This window comes from Lepus europaeus, chromosome 18 (genome assembly GCF_033115175.1).
Source record: "Lepus europaeus isolate LE1 chromosome 18, mLepTim1.pri, whole genome shotgun sequence".
Classification (NCBI taxonomy): domain Eukaryota; kingdom Metazoa; phylum Chordata; class Mammalia; order Lagomorpha; family Leporidae; genus Lepus; species Lepus europaeus.
Genome location: NC_084844.1, coordinates 21,596,859 through 21,613,794, shown reverse-complemented (window position 1 = coordinate 21,613,794; position 16,936 = coordinate 21,596,859). Strand labels below are relative to the sequence as shown.

General features: G+C 45.4%; 1 protein-coding gene across 1 annotated transcript; it reads right to left on the bottom strand.

Annotated features, from left to right (window-relative positions):
- Nucleotides 1-2,703: 2,703 nt before the first annotated feature.
- On the bottom strand, nucleotides 2,704-10,727 carry LOC133776681 (keratin, type I cytoskeletal 28). Its single transcript, XM_062215845.1, has 8 exons — nucleotides 10,293-10,727; nucleotides 9,725-9,807; nucleotides 9,091-9,247; nucleotides 7,474-7,635; nucleotides 7,271-7,396; nucleotides 4,472-4,689; nucleotides 3,142-3,197; nucleotides 2,704-2,859 (listed from the first exon to the last, which is right to left on the bottom strand). The coding sequence occupies exons 1-8, from the start codon at nucleotides 10,725-10,727 to the stop codon at nucleotides 2,717-2,719; spliced, it is 1,380 nt and encodes a 459-aa protein (XP_062071829.1). The 3' UTR covers nucleotides 2,704-2,716.
- Between the last annotated feature and the right edge of the window lie 6,209 nt (nucleotides 10,728-16,936).

Sequence of the window (16,936 nt, the reverse complement as noted above, 5' to 3'; positions counted from 1 at the left end):
GCTGAAAATCATGGCATGGAAAGATGAGGCAACTGTAATCCCTTTCTTTTCATTTTTCTTCTTATTCATCAGTGAAGTAAAGACAGAGAGGGCTGGCAGAATGTATGCACAGAAGACAGTGCAATTAAAAAGGTTTGTTGTGTGTGGTGTTTCCACTGTTTTGATAAGAACAAAATATACACATACCTATGAACTACAAAGCATGAATTGGGTAAATCCTATATGTTACTTCTTCTTATATTTGCACTTGAAACTGGCATTGCAAATTATAATAATGTGTGCAATAACTTTACTTAGAACTACATGATAGGGCCGGCGCTGTGGCACAGCGGGTTAATGCCCTGGTCTGAAGTGCTGGCATCCCAAATGGGCGCCGGTTCTAGTCCCGGCTGCTCCTCTTCCGATCCAGCTCTCTGCTGTGGCCTGGGATAGCAGTAGAAGATGGCCCAAGTCTTTGGGCCCCTGCACCCGCGTGGGAGACCCGGAAGAAGCTCCTGGCTCCTGGCTTCGGATCAGTGCAGCTCTGGCCGTTGTGGCCAATTGGAGAGTGAACCATTGAATAGAAGACTTCTCTCTCTGCCTCTCCTCTCTCTGTGTGTAATTCTGACTTTCAAATAAAAAAAAATAAATCTTTAAAAAAAAAAGAACTACATGAATTACCAAACATACAAATGCCCAGGACAAAACAAGAAACCGGGACAAGTGGGCAATGCAATAGGAGGAGAAAGAAAGTGTCACATTCTAGTGCCCTTAATGACACATTTTTCCTGATATGAGGACAAGGGACCCTGCATTTTTATTTTGATCTGAGTCCTGTAAATTCTTGTAGCTGGCTGCATACAAAGCACATCTGGGCAGTTATTTCCCCATGAATTTCCAGTGCTCACTTTATTTGATGGCTTTTGAAGATTTTGTCAATATTCCGTTCCTCACCACTTGTTTGAGCTCCCATGTGGCTGCTGGGTTGTTGGGTAGAACTCGTGGGAATCATGCCATTTGCTGGGGAAACACGAGAGCTGCTTTCCTTTCAGGCTATTGGATACTTCTGCATTAATTACATTAATAACTAATCAATATTTAGTCTTCACATCAATATATTTTGAACGAGAAAGGTAGAGGGACACAATAACCATAATGTTCCTCAACCTCATGAGTTTTCAACTTTTAGAACTTGTGTTGGTGAGTTACATCGGCCTGCCATGTATTTCTTATGGCCCGTGAGCCAAGAATAGTTTTTATTCTTTTTAAAAAACAATTTTTCACGTTACTTGAAAAGCAGACATACATTCTCTCTCTCTCTCTCTCTCTCTCTCTCTCTCTCTCTCTCTCCTCTCTTTCTCTATCTGTCTCATCTGGTCTGGAGAGAGATCTTCCACCTCTTGGTTCAATCCTCAAATGTCCAAATGCCAGAAGCCCAGAACTCAATCCGGCTCTCCCATGTGGGTGGCAGGGGCCTAAGTACTTGAGCCGTCACCTGCTGCACATTAGCAGGGAACTGAATGGGAAGTGGAGCTGGGACTCAATCAGCCACTCCAATGTGGGATGTGGGTGTCCCAAAGCAGTGTCTTAATCACTGAGCCAAATGCTCACTGCCACACTTTTAAATTGTTGAAAAAAGATAAAAAGAAGAACAGTATTTCTTGACACAGGAAGTTACTTGAAATTCACATTTTTGATGAATAATAAAGTTTTATTGGAACCCACTCATGCTCATTTCCATAGCTGCTTCCTGCTTCAAAGGCTGTATTGAATTCTTGAAATAGAGACCCTGTGGCTGGCAAAGTCTGAAATATTTACTATCTGGGCCTTCACAGAAGAAAGTTGGATCTTTGTCCTATAGAAAAAGAGCTTAACACGAGGCTCATGGCTGTGAGTCTTCCTGGAGCCTATGCTGTTTAGACGAAGAATGGCATGTGTCATGGGAAGTACCCAGACATCTGGAAGAGTTTGCCATAAGCCCTCGGGAAAATGCCAGAAGGGCGCCCTCTACTGGTGGGAATTTTCAGTCACAGAATTTCTGAACCTGCCCAGGCAGACATGGTGGGATTTACATTTAAATGTGATGTGGTGAGGCCGGCGCCGTGGCTTAACAGGCTAATCCTGCGCCTTGCGGCGCTGGCACACCGGGTTCTAGTCCCGGTCGGGGCACCGATCCTGTCCCGGTTGCCCCTCTTCCAGGCCAGCTCTCTGCTGTGGCCAGGGAGTGCAGTGGAGGATGGCCCAAGTGCTCGGGCCCTGCACCCCATGGGAGACCAGGAGAAGCACCTGGCTCCTGGCTTCAGAACAGCGCGGTGCGCCGGCCTCAGCGCGCCTACCGCGGCGGCCATTGGAGGGTGAACCAACGGCAAAAGGAAGACCTTTCTCTCTGTCTCCCTCTACTGTCCACTCTGCCTGTCAAAAAAAAAGATAAATAAATGTGATGTGGTGGTATTGACTACTACTTAAAACCAAACTGCAAGGCAACTGTTTCTCTATAAGTTGGACAAAAAGTAAATCACAAATAATGATTAGTCATCAGTGAACAGAAAGGAAGGCAATCCATTCTTTTTGTTTATTTGAAATGAAACACCCAACATCCTGTGAAAATTAAGAAACCAGGTATCATTGTCAAGTAACTTCTCTTGAGAGTAGAAAGTATGTTAAGTCTCCCTGATATCTAGAACAAGGCAGTCGTTCAATCTTCTTTCCCAAATTATCCTTTTCTCTAAAATGACAGCTAAAAAGGAACCCTCTGTTCTGCCTTGCCATTGGCTATTTTAGATGTCTTTTCTTCAATGGCGTGAATCCGTGAAGAAAGAACTTTGCCCCGCTGATCTATCTCTTCAACCACAGTCTTGACCAGTGTGGTTTTAGATACATCTAGAAATAAAACACATATGAACAAATATTTTCAACCTGAGAAATTACATGGCAATTAATTCCATTCCTGGATGTAACAGAATATATTATGCACATTTTTGGTGAAGGAATAAGTATAGATGTATAATAATAGTTTAGGGGGTAGTTTTATCTACTCACAATAATACTTTTCAAGCCAGATCCCTTTAGTTAAAACCATGTAAATATAGATACACCATAGTGTATGAGTGGCATTCATGAAAAAATATTTGTTGTGATAGAAATAGATTTAGACCTTATTACCTTTAGTTGAATTCCCTGAGCCTCCTAATCCAAAGCCCTTCGATATGGAGCATGAACTGTAATAAACAAATAAATGCAGTTTATTCTTTTACATTTCTGGTGACTCTTGCAGAAGAAATAGTCATTGAGTTGATGAACTCCAGTGAACTCTGCATGCCAAAACCAAATCTCAGTTCTCTGTGAGGGAAACCATTCAAGCTTGTGTGTGAAGAAGACGAAAGTAATCACGTGTAGTCTAGAAACAGGACATAAAAAACCTTGCTTCCAGGTGTTTTTTTTTTTGTTAATTTATTTGACAGGTAGAGTTATAGACAGTGAGAGAGAGAGAGAGAGACAGAGAGAGACAGAGAGAAAGGTCTTCCTTCCATTGCTTCACTCCCCAAATGGCCACTATGGCCGGTGCTGCACCGATCTGAAGCCAGGAGCCAGGTGCTTCTCCTGGTCTCCCATGTGGGTGCAGGGGCCCAAGCACTTGGACCATCCTCCACTGCCCTCCCGGGCCACAGCAGAGAGCTGGACTGGAAGAGGAGCAACCGGGACTAGAACCCAGCGCCCATGTGGGATGCCGGTGCCACAGGTGGAGGATTAACCAAGTGAGCCATGGCGCCGGCCCATGATCTGTTTTTAAATCACAGAATTTAAAATGTAAGGACAATGTACACAGAAATGTCCAGGGTCTTACATATTTCTGGATCCTGGAGCTTTGTACACAGCACATTGATTTGGGCAGCAGCGATGTCAGGAATGAACTGAGAACAGGGTGAGGTCTGGGGTGTGGGGGAGAGAATCCTGAGACCCCCCAGTGGTTAACAAGGACAAGAAATAGGAGCTTGTGCAGGGGGAACTACAGTCTTCCAGAGCAGGCGAGGAGCGTGCTGTGAGGTGCAGAATGAGGCAGTGATACCCCAGAGGCAAGAGATGGTTGGAATTTTCTGGAATGGGAATGAAAAAGGAATGGCTTGGAAGTCTGGAAGGCTAATGGGCAGTGCACAGTTAGAGTTTAAAAAATTTTTATGTAAGAAGGAGAGAGAAAGAGAGAGAGAGAATGAGCATTCCCACTCACTGGTTTACTCTCTAAATGCCTGCGATGGCTGAAGCTGGGCTGAGTTGGAACCAGAAGCCAGGATTCAATCCAGATTTCCTAACATGGGTTGCAAGAGACCAGACCACCTGAGCTGTAGCCACTGCCTCCCAGGTTCTGCAGTAGCAGGATGCTGGATCAGGGGCTGGAGCTGGGGACTGAACCCAGCTACTCCGACGTGGCACATAGGCTTCTTAACTGGCCATGGTTTCAGAGAGGTAGAGATGAGATGTCCCGCAGTTTACTCACTCTCCATCGCCATCGATCAGGCGGCAGTAGGTCTCGATCTCCTTCTCCAGGTGGACCTTCACGTCCAGCAGCTGCTCGTACTCAAGTTTCTGGCCCTCGGTCTCGGTTCTGACCTGGTGCAGCTGCTCCTCCAGGGCCCCGATCTGGGCCTGGATGTGCGCAAGCTGTGTGCAGTAGTTGCCCTCGGTCTCCGTCAGGGAGCACTCCAGGGAGTGTTTCTGGGGACATCAAACATCCGTGAGACCCTGCGGCGGGCTAGGCAGGCCAGGATTCCTCAGCAGCCAGGAGGCTTGCCGCCTAGCCAAGTTTTGGAGACCTGTGGGGGCTTGCCACGAGAAAACCGGAGGTGGAGGAGAAGGGCCAGAGGTTGGGTGGGGCCCAAACAGGCTGGACGACCTGACACGGGACAGATGCCCCCTTCCCACAAGATTTCTGACTGTTACACTGGACATTCACAACATTTAAGTAAGATTTCCAATTATGACCAATCTATGTATCTAGGGTGGTAAAAAGAAATCAATATGAGAAAATCCATCCTTCGACCTTGCCTATTTGTGTTGGGATAGCCTATTGTTCTATAATGTTCCTCTGCCATGGATCTACACTGTCACCATTCCAAGGCTTTTCATATTACTGTTTCTTTTTCTAATGCATTCTTGATTTTCTGTCCTTCACCAAGGCCTTTTATGAAGGTGCTCTGACGGAATGAATGTCTTGACGTGGGGTGGGATTTCAAGATGCGAGACAGTCATCAGAGGGGACAGGTCATTATTCTGACACGACTCTTATGACTCTTATACTTCCTTTCTTCTATGCTCCTAGTCTGTAATTTGTCTTGGCATGTGGTCTCTGCTTCAATTAAGGTAATTTTCCTCTCTCCCTTATCACAGAAAAATATGTCTGGGCAGTTATTACTTCTGATATCAGTTCTTATCTGAGTGTCCATCCGCATTTCCACTCTTTCATTTTCCTTTTCTTGTGTTGAGTGACTCGATCTTCCAGTGTGGGACACAACACATTTATTAAAACAAGATGCGAGCACCTGTCTCTTTCATTACATGCTCTGGAGTCACCGGGCCCACATTTACAGAGCCAATCCACTGCATTTTGAAACATTCTCCTTTTCCTGTGGTATTGCACTATGCTTTAAAATTGTTGACTGCTACATGTGCTATCTATTGGCTCATTCCAGGGTTGCAAAGAGGGACGTACAAAATATTCAGCCTAATAGGCAGATGTTGGGTGTCACGGGGCTGAGAACCACCAACTTAGACGAGTAGGCTGCCAGGTGCCTCGTGTGGGTAATGCAGACTTTCTAGAAGCATCTAGTGGCAGGTGATCTAGACGGTGGTGGGGAAGTTGAGGCCATCGGGCAGAAAGACTGCAGGGAGGTGTGTGTGCAGTGGTTCAGAACTTTGGTGTCTTACCAAAGAGGAAGGCGGACAGGGCGATCTTGGAAGTTTGCATACTACAGGGAGCAAATGTGGACAGTTACCTACAGAAACAACTCCCAGTTTACACATGACTTGGTCTAATGATGAGGAATTGAGCTTAGTGTTTGTCTTAAGAGGCTCTCAGACTTGAAAGTTCTATGCCACCATTATTCTGTATATAATTCAGCTACGTGGTGAGCAAAACGGGCTGATTTAGGGGTGGTTCATCTCACGACCCCAAACTACAGTTCCACGGGCTGCACAGAACCTACCCATAACATCATTGCTTCTACGTGAAAATGCTTTAGATTCTGATCTGGGAGCTCAGAACAGCGTTTCCTCCCACAAGGCTCGGCAATACAGAGGGATCTTTCTAGAGGGCTGCAGCAGCCTGGGCAGCTTCGACTGGGCTCCGGCTTTACAAAGAAGGGACAGGGGGAAGAGAGCGGGGCTCCAGGAGCCCAGAGGGGCAGGGAGGGTCCTGGGTACCAGCTAGCAGCAGGTGCTGGTTAAGCTGGGAGTCAGCCAGGGCTGACAACCCACTCTCCCGTCTAAATGCTGGACAGTAAGAACGACCTGCACATTCCTTGTGCAGCTAAATCAAGAGAGCTTTCCTATTGTCTTGAATCATCTTTCCTCTGTGCTACACTGCATTCATTTGTGTGATGGCCGCTCTCTGTGTTACAACCCGGTGTCCTGAGACAGCACAGAAGCTCTTGTGAGGACAGAGAACCCTGCATCTCCTGGGGACCGTAAGTCAGAATCAAGCTTTTTTGGTGCTTCTGGCTCATACCCTAAAAGGGAAGCTGGTTCTACTGGGAGGGTGGGGTGGGTGGAAAGGTTGTCTCCATGGCAACCTTTGAAACAACCCAGGATCCTCAAGACACTGAATTCCAGGCTCTCCTAAGGGGTGCCTCCTGTGGGATGGGACATGAGCCCATGTCAGGCTCAGGTGTGCACCCTCCTGTCCTCTGCCCGGTGACAAGCACACTACCGCTTTCGAGAGTGTCTCCATCAATATCTGGAGATGCTGGTGTGACACTAGCTCTGCCCTCAGCCTGTCACTGAGTTTTCAGGTGGAGCCGGGATGCTGCTCCTGGCTCTAGGTGAGCCACCATATGGAAGGAACGATGTGAAATGCTGGTTATTTTTATAAAGTGGGCCCAGGGCACCTGCCAGTAAGGGACTCCTCGGTGACACCGGGGAGGAAGACAGAGCTGGCTCTGCCTGGCCCTCTGGGTCTCTGGGGCTGTGGTGTGCGCTCCTCTGCTCTCGGCTAACCACCTGCCGGTAAAGCTGTGAAAGGGAAGGTGTCCCGTGGCCTCTTATGTACCACAGAGTCCAGGCCGGCCTGGCTCGCACCTACCGTGGCCAGGAGGGACTGCAGCTCGATCTCCAGCGTCTGCAGGGTGCGCTTCATCTCGGTCAGCTCGCTCCGGGCCGAGGTGGCCGCGCCTGCGTCGTCCGAGATCTGCTGCTGCAGGGTGGCACTCTGCAAGGCCCAGGCAAAGGTCAGGCGGCGGCCGCACCTGCCGGCGGGTGTGACGGGGCCCGGGGGGCTGACCTCACCTTCTCGTTGAACCAGGCCTCAGCGTCCCTGCGGTTGTGCTCGGCCAAGGCTTCGTACTCGGCGCGCATGTTGTTCAGCATCAGCGTGAGGTCCACGCCCGGCGCCGCGTTCATCTGCACGTCCACGTTGCCGCCGGCTGCGCACTGCAGCGCCTTCATCTCCTGCGGGTGGGACAAGCGCGCGTGACTTCTGTGGCCCTGGAGGCTCGCATGCGGTCTCAGGAGGGTTTGCAGGGGTGTGACTCCGGCTTCAAGCCTGCGATGGACCGCACCATCTTTTTAACTGGCGCGGTCAATCCCGAGCCACATCCATCACCTATTTGATTCGCAAAGTAACACAGCTCAGTCCTCCAAAGGGCTGGGACCAGAACGCTTTGGAATGGGAACTTGGTGCTCTGGCACCCGAGCGTCTGCTCTCCGAAGCTGTACGGGACAGCCTGTCTGCCTAGGGTAGGTCCCAGCAGGAATCATTAGCCTGTCTGACCCAGAGAATGGATTTCTGGAGAGACCAGGCATGTCAACGGCTTGAACGCAGTCCCGTTTCATTGCTACGACGTTGAAAGGAGTTGTAAGTGTGCTTTCTTTTCATGACCCCACACCTGTGACTGTCCAGGGTCTACCGGGAGCAAAAGATGTCCAGAACCCAAGGAGACCACCAGATGTTTCCTCCCCTACGTGGGGGTTTTGTGTAAGATGCCGTGTGCGAACGGAGTCTTGTGGCTATAGAGGTTTGAAAGCTAAGTTGCTTGAAGGTGCCCGGGGAATGGGCCCCAGGGAGCGTGGTAAGTGTGCTGTCCTCAGGGAGTGTTGAGGTGCGAGTGGCTTTTTGTCCCTACCCTCAGTGCTATCAAAGGGACCCTCCTTCCATGGTGCCTCTCTCAGGAGGCTGTGAGTTCTGCCCGATCCTTCCCCTTGGCCGGATGCTGCCAGCTGGGCTGCCCTCTCTTCTCTGGAGGTTTCTCTGGGCGACCTGGCTCTCCCACTGCTCTCGACTCTTCCCTTCTCTTGCTTCTTTTTTTTAATCTTAATTTTTACTTCCTCATTTCTCTGCTCTCATGTGTGGCATTTGAGCCATTTTAAACCAATAATGGGGCATTTTCTGTCTTAGGTGTTTTCTAAAGATACATCACCCATTGTTTTGGCGACATTTGCAGTTAGTTCATTTTTGGAGGAACTTTTTTTGGAAGGGAGTGAAGCTACTTGGCACGATGTGTCAAATAATGGGTTTCTTATCATGCAGGGTTCAGGATTAAAGTAAATCCAGGCTTGATAAATAGAGAAAAACACTGACATCAGAGAGGTCTTTTGTGTGAAGACTGACCTCAAGAGGCCTGTAGGAATGCAAGAAATAATCTCATGGACAGAGGACGGTTGTGTTGATGCGAAGGCGATGCATTGCTTCCCCAGTGCACAGCATATCGCAACAACTTACGAACAGGAAGTTCAGATCAAATGCTGACCGTCTGTGACCTCAGGGGATGGGATTATGAGGGCGAGTGGTGCCTGGCGTGAGCGGATGATTCAGTGAGCATGCGTTACTACTGTAAAAGTGCTCCCCCACCCAAGTATGTAAGACGTGCAGGATTGTGCTTTTACTGCAAGTGCAGCTTCTCCTACCTCTTCGTGGTTCTTCTTGAGATAGGTCATCTCCTCGCTCAGGGACTCAAACTGCAGCTCCTGGTCAGTCCTGCAGAGCGTCAGCTCGTCCAGCACCCGCCGCAGCCCGTTGATGTCGGCCTCCACGTTCTGGTGCAGGGCCAGCTCGTTCTCATACCTGGGGGGAGGGGCATTGAAATTCCAGAAAACGCAAACCTCCATTGCCACGCTGAAAATCAGACATTGAATTAGGACTCTAAAAAATTCTAAATGTGCGCAAAGGAAGCCCTCCCTATCACCCCCACTCAGTTCTATGCAGGATAATCAGCACTTATTTAATGACACAGATTCCAATAGCATATCATTGAAATACACAGATCCCATTTTTGAATTTGCCCTTTTTAGTTATTTCTTTTACTTAGCTGATAAATGTTGATTGAACATTTATTTTGTGCTTGGCAGTATTCTAGGTAGGCATAGATATTTCCCTTAAGAATGCAATCAATACATATAAATGGTGAGTGTAGTAATATAACAGATCCCTTGCTCCCCTCTATCTTCTAGGTCATAGTTTATTCGGCTTGGACACTTTATCTGATGAATTGTTGAGAGGCAGGGAACATTTTCTAGAGCAGAAGGAAATGCTGTCACTTACTTTAGCCGGAAATCGTCGGCGGCCAGTCTCGCGTTATCGATCTGCAGAATGATGTTAGCGTTTGCAGCAGTGGAAGAGATAACCTAGGATGAATCAGCAGAGAGGTCACCACGAGGAAGTTCACTCTCAGAACTCGGGATCTCAGGAAATTAAATACTCTCAGTATTTCAGGAAATTAGAAAGTGTCCTACAATGAAGCTTTTACATAAACTCTTACTTCATTATGTAACCCTTAAAATGTTAAAGGCTTCATTTAAAAAATTAGACATATGGGTTTTATTTATTCTCATATATCATATAGTATTCAGAATATAGTATTTTCTTATCTATGTATACATCCCCCAAATCAACAATGAAGCCAATAACCTTTTAACTACATTGAATTTCTTGAAACAATGTGCTTTTGTTTTAATAGCAGAATTATTTATGGGAATAAAGAATACATTTGAATGTATTCTTGACAAGTTGCATGTAACTGTCGTAAAGTATTTTCTGTTACAGTTCTGTCTTCTTGAGATACTTCTCAGTTTTATAATATCGGAATGGTTTCCAATTTGTGACTTCTTACCTTGCTCTTCAGATCCTCGATTGTTAGATGATATCGACTGTAGTCATGATCAAGTCCACGGCAAGATCCAGGGCCATATTTTTCATACCAGCCCTTGATTTTCCTCTCTAATTCGGCGTTGGCCTCCTCCAGGGCGCGCACGTTGTCCAGGTAGGAGGCCAGGCGGTCGTTGAGGTTCTGCATGGTCACCTTCTCGTTCCCGGAGAGGAGCCCTCCATCGTTTCCAGCAAAGCCAGCAAAAACAGTGTTTCCGATGGCACCACCCGGAGTGCTGCCCAGGCCCCCTCCCAAGGCAGACAGAAATCCACTTCCAGCTGCAGAGCCACCGCCTGCATTGCTGCCTGCAAAGCCAGCTCCTCCGCTGGGTGATCTGACAGATCCAGTGCCCGGCCTCAGGCATGTGTGCCGGGATCCACCAGAAAATCGGAGAGACATGGTGCTGTGCAAAATGTTCACCCTGCCTGTGGGTAGCTGTAGCATCAAAAGGGAAGAACGCTGGATCCTGGGCTGGTGGTTTCTTTGGGCTTTTATACGCAATTATCGGGGTGTTTCTACATGAGTTATGTGTGCCAAAAGAAAAATGGCACCACTTAAATTAGCATGAGATTATGTATAATTGAGTGATTTAAAAAAATAATTAATGTCTGACATCCCTGTGGGACATTTGTTATCTTGAATATAATGTGTTTTAAGTTCATTATTTTAACTTCTAATTTTGAGTGAGTAATCCTTTACTTTCATCTAGACCCTAGGAATATACCATCATTATGTGGTGCGGGATATTATCACGTTTTAAAAGTTAAGTAACATTGGGATACGGTATCATCAGCTAGAGCAGGGCCTCAATTACCACTAAGGAATACAAAGTACTATTAACTGCAGAAATAGACGTTTTGTAACAAAAAAATGTGTTACTTAAAATATATGCTCCTGGTAACCTCTTTGTTCTTACCATGGCTACAACATATATTTATTATCTTGGCTAATGACACAAATATTGACTTTTTTCTTTATTTAAAAGGTGTGGCTACTGTGGCTGGTTTCTATGCTAAATGCAGAAATGGACATGCTGCTATTATATAAATAAAAAATTGGATTACAGTATTTAAGATATCATTTGTCTGGCCCAGACAGATGCTAGATCGCGTTTAGCCTTCTGTGTTCATCTAAAGAGTCTGGAACGGGTTCTAAGTAAAAACCCGAGGGCAGCAGTGTCGGGTGGAGGAGACTGAAGACAAGGTTAGAGCCGCGGCCTGGGGGGAGGAGGATCGGGCAGCGGGAAGGGGGGTGGATGGAGCTGAGAGGGTTTGGAACTGACTGCCTAGCAGAGAAGAAAGGAGATGGGCAGGCTCTTAGATACTTGACTGCCGATGCCTGGACTTCATAGGAGCAGCTAAGCAGGAGGTGGAAGAGACTGAGTTTAGTTTTGGACCGATTGGATGGAGGAGCTGGTGGAATGTTGCGACTGAAGATGACTGACAGGAAGTGTGGATGTCCAGAACAGACACAACCAACTGGGGCACACTCGGCTAACCGTGACGAGGAGAACTGTTAGGGAGAATCCGGGTATTTCCCAGCATTGCAGGTGGAGGCTTAACCTGCTGCGCCACAGTGCTGGGTCCAGGAGAGCACATTTTTAAATATTCTCACTACACTCATAAATTGAGTATGTGAGGGAGTGCACATGTTGATTAGTTTTCTTTTGGTGTTTTACTATATATATATATATATATATATATATATATATATATATATATTTCAAAGGGTATTGTATATCCTAAATGCATGCTATTTTGTCGATTAAAAGATAGCAACAAAAACCAAATCTATTCTAGGGACTCCTGACGGTCGCTGGGTGCAGACCATGCTAGTCCCCGCCTTTCTATGTCCACCAGGGGGCAGAGCTCGTCTTCAAATCGATGTTGCGGCTCTGGCGCTGGGGGTGGAACCTCCTCAACTCCAGTTCTGAGGTCCACAGCTGGAAATGGTTAAACTCCTGGTGAGAAGCTCAGGCAATAGTCATCTTTTTCAAGTTCAAGAGCATGTTGAGTAGAAAGAGTGCCTTACCACGATGGAGTGCTTCACAGATTTCAGACATTTCTTGTATCTGATCTCATTTGAACCCTGCAATGAAGCTGGGAATTAGGGAGACAGCGGTTTCCTTTTCCCATTTAAAAATGAGGAGACTGAGGAAAAGGATGTTTAAGGACATACAGTGTGAAACTGGGAGAAGAAAGCCCAGAATGGCCCTTGTGACCCAGGATGATGGTCCTTTCAGGATCCACAAGGAGACTTCAAAAGTTTTTGGAAAATGGCAATTAAAAGGTAAGTTTATTCTGGTGCAAAAAAATTTTTAAAGTCTATGCATAATTTTTTCATAATATTAACTTTCTACGACATTACAAATATGTATTTGAGAGTGAGAGCGAGAGATTCCATTTTTTTTTTTGACAGGCAGAGTTAGTGAGAGAGAGAGAGAGAGAGAGAGAGAAGGGTCTTTCTTTTCCTTTGGTTCACCCCCCAAAAGGCCACTACGGCTGGCACGCTGTGCCGATCTGAAGCCAGAAGCCAGGCACTTCTGGTCTCCCATGTGGGTGCAGGGCCCAAGGACCTGGGCCGTCCTCCACTGATCTCCCGGGCCACAGCAGAGAGCTGGCCTGGAAGAGGAGCAACTGGGACAGAATCTGGCGCCCCAACTGGGACTAGAACCCAGTGTGCCACCGCTGCAGGCGGAGGATTAGCCAAGTGAGCCGCGGTGCCGGCCGAGAGATTCCACTCACTGGTTCATGCCCCAGATGCCAACAACAGCCAGATCTGGATCAGGCTGAAGTCAGGAGCCAGGAACTTAATCCAGGTCTCCCATACAGGTGAACGGTGCCCAACTACTTGAGCCACCATCTGCTGTCTCCCGGGGTCTGCCTTGGTGGAAGCTGGACTCAGGGGCTGGAGCCAGGAGCTGAGCCCAGTTGCTGGACGCAGGTGTCCTGACCGGCGTCTCAATCACTAGGCCAAATGCTTGTCCCTTCCATGAACTTTTTGAACACTCCTAGCACGAGTGTCCAGACCCAGCTCTATCAGCTGCTATTTACGAAGCTCTGGGCAAATCATTAAATATTTCTGAGCCCTGCAAACATCCTAGGTTGTTCTGAAGACAATTTCCACTGAGGTCTAAGAACTGTAAAGATCTCTGTGCACACAAGGTGCTGTCGTTCTTCTTAACAATGGAAGTGAAGATTTATTTGGAAGATTCTTATCACACAACACAGTATCCTGCACATAGAGTTAAGAATTTATATCTATTTTTATTACATACATAATCGAATATATAAATATATAATATTATATATATATAAATATATAACACTATATATGAATATATAACACTATATATGAATATATAGTCACTATATATGTGAATATATAGTGTTATATATTTATATATAATATGTATATAATTCTAGGCAGTATTTGTGAACATTAGAATCTAATAATTGCCTAAATGGCTTTACTACAATTAGAACAGAGTAGAAATTCCACTTTGATTGTTTCATTTCTCTCTTAACATAGCTGACAGAAATAAATGCTGGAAAGCACAGTGACCCTGCCCAGATGGGACATCTTGGCCTTTATCCTGCTTTTGGAGAAGATAATCAATTCCACTGACAGGTTACATTTAAGAAATAGTGAGATGATGGAAGTTTAATCTGAGCATGTGTAGATGCCCTATAGGCATTCCAGAAGGTACAGGTTGCTAGGAATAATTCCAGTTATGTAGGGAGAACTGTTGCATTTATAAACTCCCATAGCAACCCAGGCTCACTGCTGTGTAGTGCTTTCTTCTCTGTTGTCTGAGTAGTTGTTTTCAAAATTTTCAATATTTAAGGGCTCTTCAAAGGCAAGCATTGTGTTTCATTCATTATTTTATCCCCACTGCCTGGCACAGGAACTGACACAATTGAATGACCAATAAAATTTTTTTTTTTAAGATTTATTTTTTTTTAAGAGATGGAGTTACAGACAGACAGGGAGAGACAGAGAGGAAGGTCTTCTATCAGTTGGTTCACTCCCCAAATGACTGCAACAGCTGGAGCTGAGCTGATCTGAAGCCAGGAGCCAGGAGCTTCTTCCGGGTCTCCATGCAGTTGCAGAGTCCCAAGCACTTGGACCATCTTCCGCTGCTTTCCCAGGCCATAAGCAGAGAGCTGGATCAGAAGAGGAGCAACTGGGACACAAACTGGCACCCATATGGGACACAACCTGCTATGCCACAGCACCGGCCTCCCCAATAAATATTTTAATACATACTGTGGACCAAGGTTTGTGACTGGCCATGGGTTGACTTATATAATTCCAGTTATGAAGCCAGGCAAAAAGCAATGGATAGGTTTTTGGGAAAGTAGGTGATGGGAATGGGTGATGTGTATAGTGAGAACAGCATTCTCATTCCTTTTCCCAAAGAGCCCAGCAGGAAGATGGACTTCTGATTAGAGAAAGACCTTAGCAGAGAGGTCCCCAGGGAGCGTGGAAGGATGACAGAGCTGAGAGAGAAGAGACTCGATCGAGAGTCTGTCTGTTTCGTTTGGCTCGCCATCAAGCAGCAGTCATCAGTAGCAGTCGTCTACCGGCTCCCTTATCTCTTGCCCCCACCAGCCACCCAGTTGTCCAAACATTACTCATCCACGTTCACAAACGAAAACAAAATTCCAGAGACCCAGGAGGAGTAAAGGCTCTGTGCTACACACTTCTATCTTTTCTTTCTAATGACAAGTTACACAAGAACTGGTGTGATCAGACAGGCTCAGGTTCTGCAGCGTGTGACTCATGAGATAGGTTCATTACAACAGCCTACGATAAGGAAGTTAGTTGTCTGTAATGTTCCTTACTATAAAGAAAATTTCATGCTCTACAGTCCTCCGAGTGCAAGGTTTTTTTTTTTTTTTTTTAAGTCAAAGGTGGAAGGAGTAAGTTCCTGGTGTTATCCAGCATAGAAGAGAGACTATAGATCACAATAACCTAGTATGTGTTGTATGAACAAATAGAAGAAAGCATCTCCAAGCTCCCAGTCATAAAGTAATTACGAAGAAGGGGAAATGTTGATTTCCTGTTTTGATCAGTACATATTATATATATGTATTGAACTATCACATTGTAGCCCATGAACATGTAGCATTGTTAAAAAAATTTCAAAGTATGAGAAGTTGACCATATTTAACATACTAGAAAATAAACCCTAAATATTCACTGTTTATTAAAATTTTTTAAAAAGTCAGATTTATTGACATTAAATGTACACAAAGTAAAATTTACCTCTTCTTGGTGTACAGTTCTATTACTTCACTTCACCAAACAAATTTAGTTGTTGGGAACCAAGATGGAGCTATTTTCATCATTCCACAAAGTTCTTTTATGGTAAATACCCTCCCTTCACCTTCTGACAACCTCTGATCTATTTTCTAGCCCTTGACTTTGACTTTTCCTAGAATGCCCTATAGATGAGACACAGAATGCAGTCTTTGAGTGTGGCTTTTCCTTAGCAGAATGCTTTTGGATTTACCATGGGGTGTGCAGTAGTGACCCCTCTCCGCACTTCTTTGCTCTGTAGTTTCAGCTACCTCCAGTTGACTGAGTTCCAAAATTAAGTGGAAAATTCCAGAAATAAAGAATTCATGAGTTTTAAACTGTGCACTGTTTAGTGTGATGGGGTCATCCCTTTGTCCAGCATATTCATGCTTGTATACCACCTACCTGTTAGTTAGTAGCTGACTCAATGATGAGATCAACTACTGTGCCATCACAGTGCTTGTGTTGTTTTACTTAGTAATGACCCCAATTGCAAGAGTGGATATAGCATACAGAAGCTATAAAATTCTCCCTTTAAGTTAAAAAATGAAAGTTTATCCTAAATATGCATTATGGGAAAGAAACATTGTATATACAGGGTTTGGATCTATCCTTGGGTTCAGGCATTCAGTGGGGGTCTTGGACTGTATCCCCTGCAGATAAGGGGGAATACTGTGGTCATTTTTCTTACTATATAGACAATAAAGTGAAACTCTGAAGAGTTGAAGTAGTTGGTTTGAAAGTTATATAATTTTTAAGTATGTCAGGATCCTTAGTTCAGGAATCGTTGATTTTGAAGTAAATGCTTATTAAAATTGTAAGCTTTTTCTTTAATTCCTACTCTCAGGAGGCAATCTAGATGGGAAACATTGGATGTACTCGACGTAACCTTAACCCAGTTACTTGCCTGATAAAGGTGCCCAAATCAAGCTATTTCTCTGCTCCAAAGCAAAAATGTCAACCCACCATGGACACCAAAGTCAGTATACAATGGTTTAAGGCCTGTAGCAGCACGAGAGAACATTTTTGAGAAATAGGTATTTGCTGTATCATATAATTCCACAAGGGTGCCTGATGCATTTTGCCAGTCTCATTGGGCACTGTCCTGCTAAGCTGTAGGATTCCATTTCAATCTTAGAATGTATAAAATTGTATAAGAACTTTTATTAATAGCTACAACACTATGCAGTAAAAACAGTGACCTGTATTATTTTTAAAATAATTTTATGATTTCTTATAAATACCAATGTCCTTGTTAAAACAAAAAAAATCCTTTTAGACAGATTGTCTTTATTACTATAGGT

Excerpts from the sequence above, each read along its gene's own strand:
- LOC133776681 (XM_062215845.1), bottom strand. The coding sequence starts at position 10,727 with ATGTCTCTCCGATTTTCTGGTGGATCCCGGCACACATGCCTGAGGCCG. Across the intron at positions 9,248-9,724 it reads GCCGACGATTTCCGGCTAAA|GTATGAGAACGAGCTGGCCC; the intron begins GTAAGTGACAGC and ends CCCTCCCCCCAG. Across the intron at positions 4,690-7,270 it reads TGCAGTCCCTCCTGGCCACG|AAACACTCCCTGGAGTGCTC; the intron begins GTAGGTGCGAGC and ends TGATGTCCCCAG.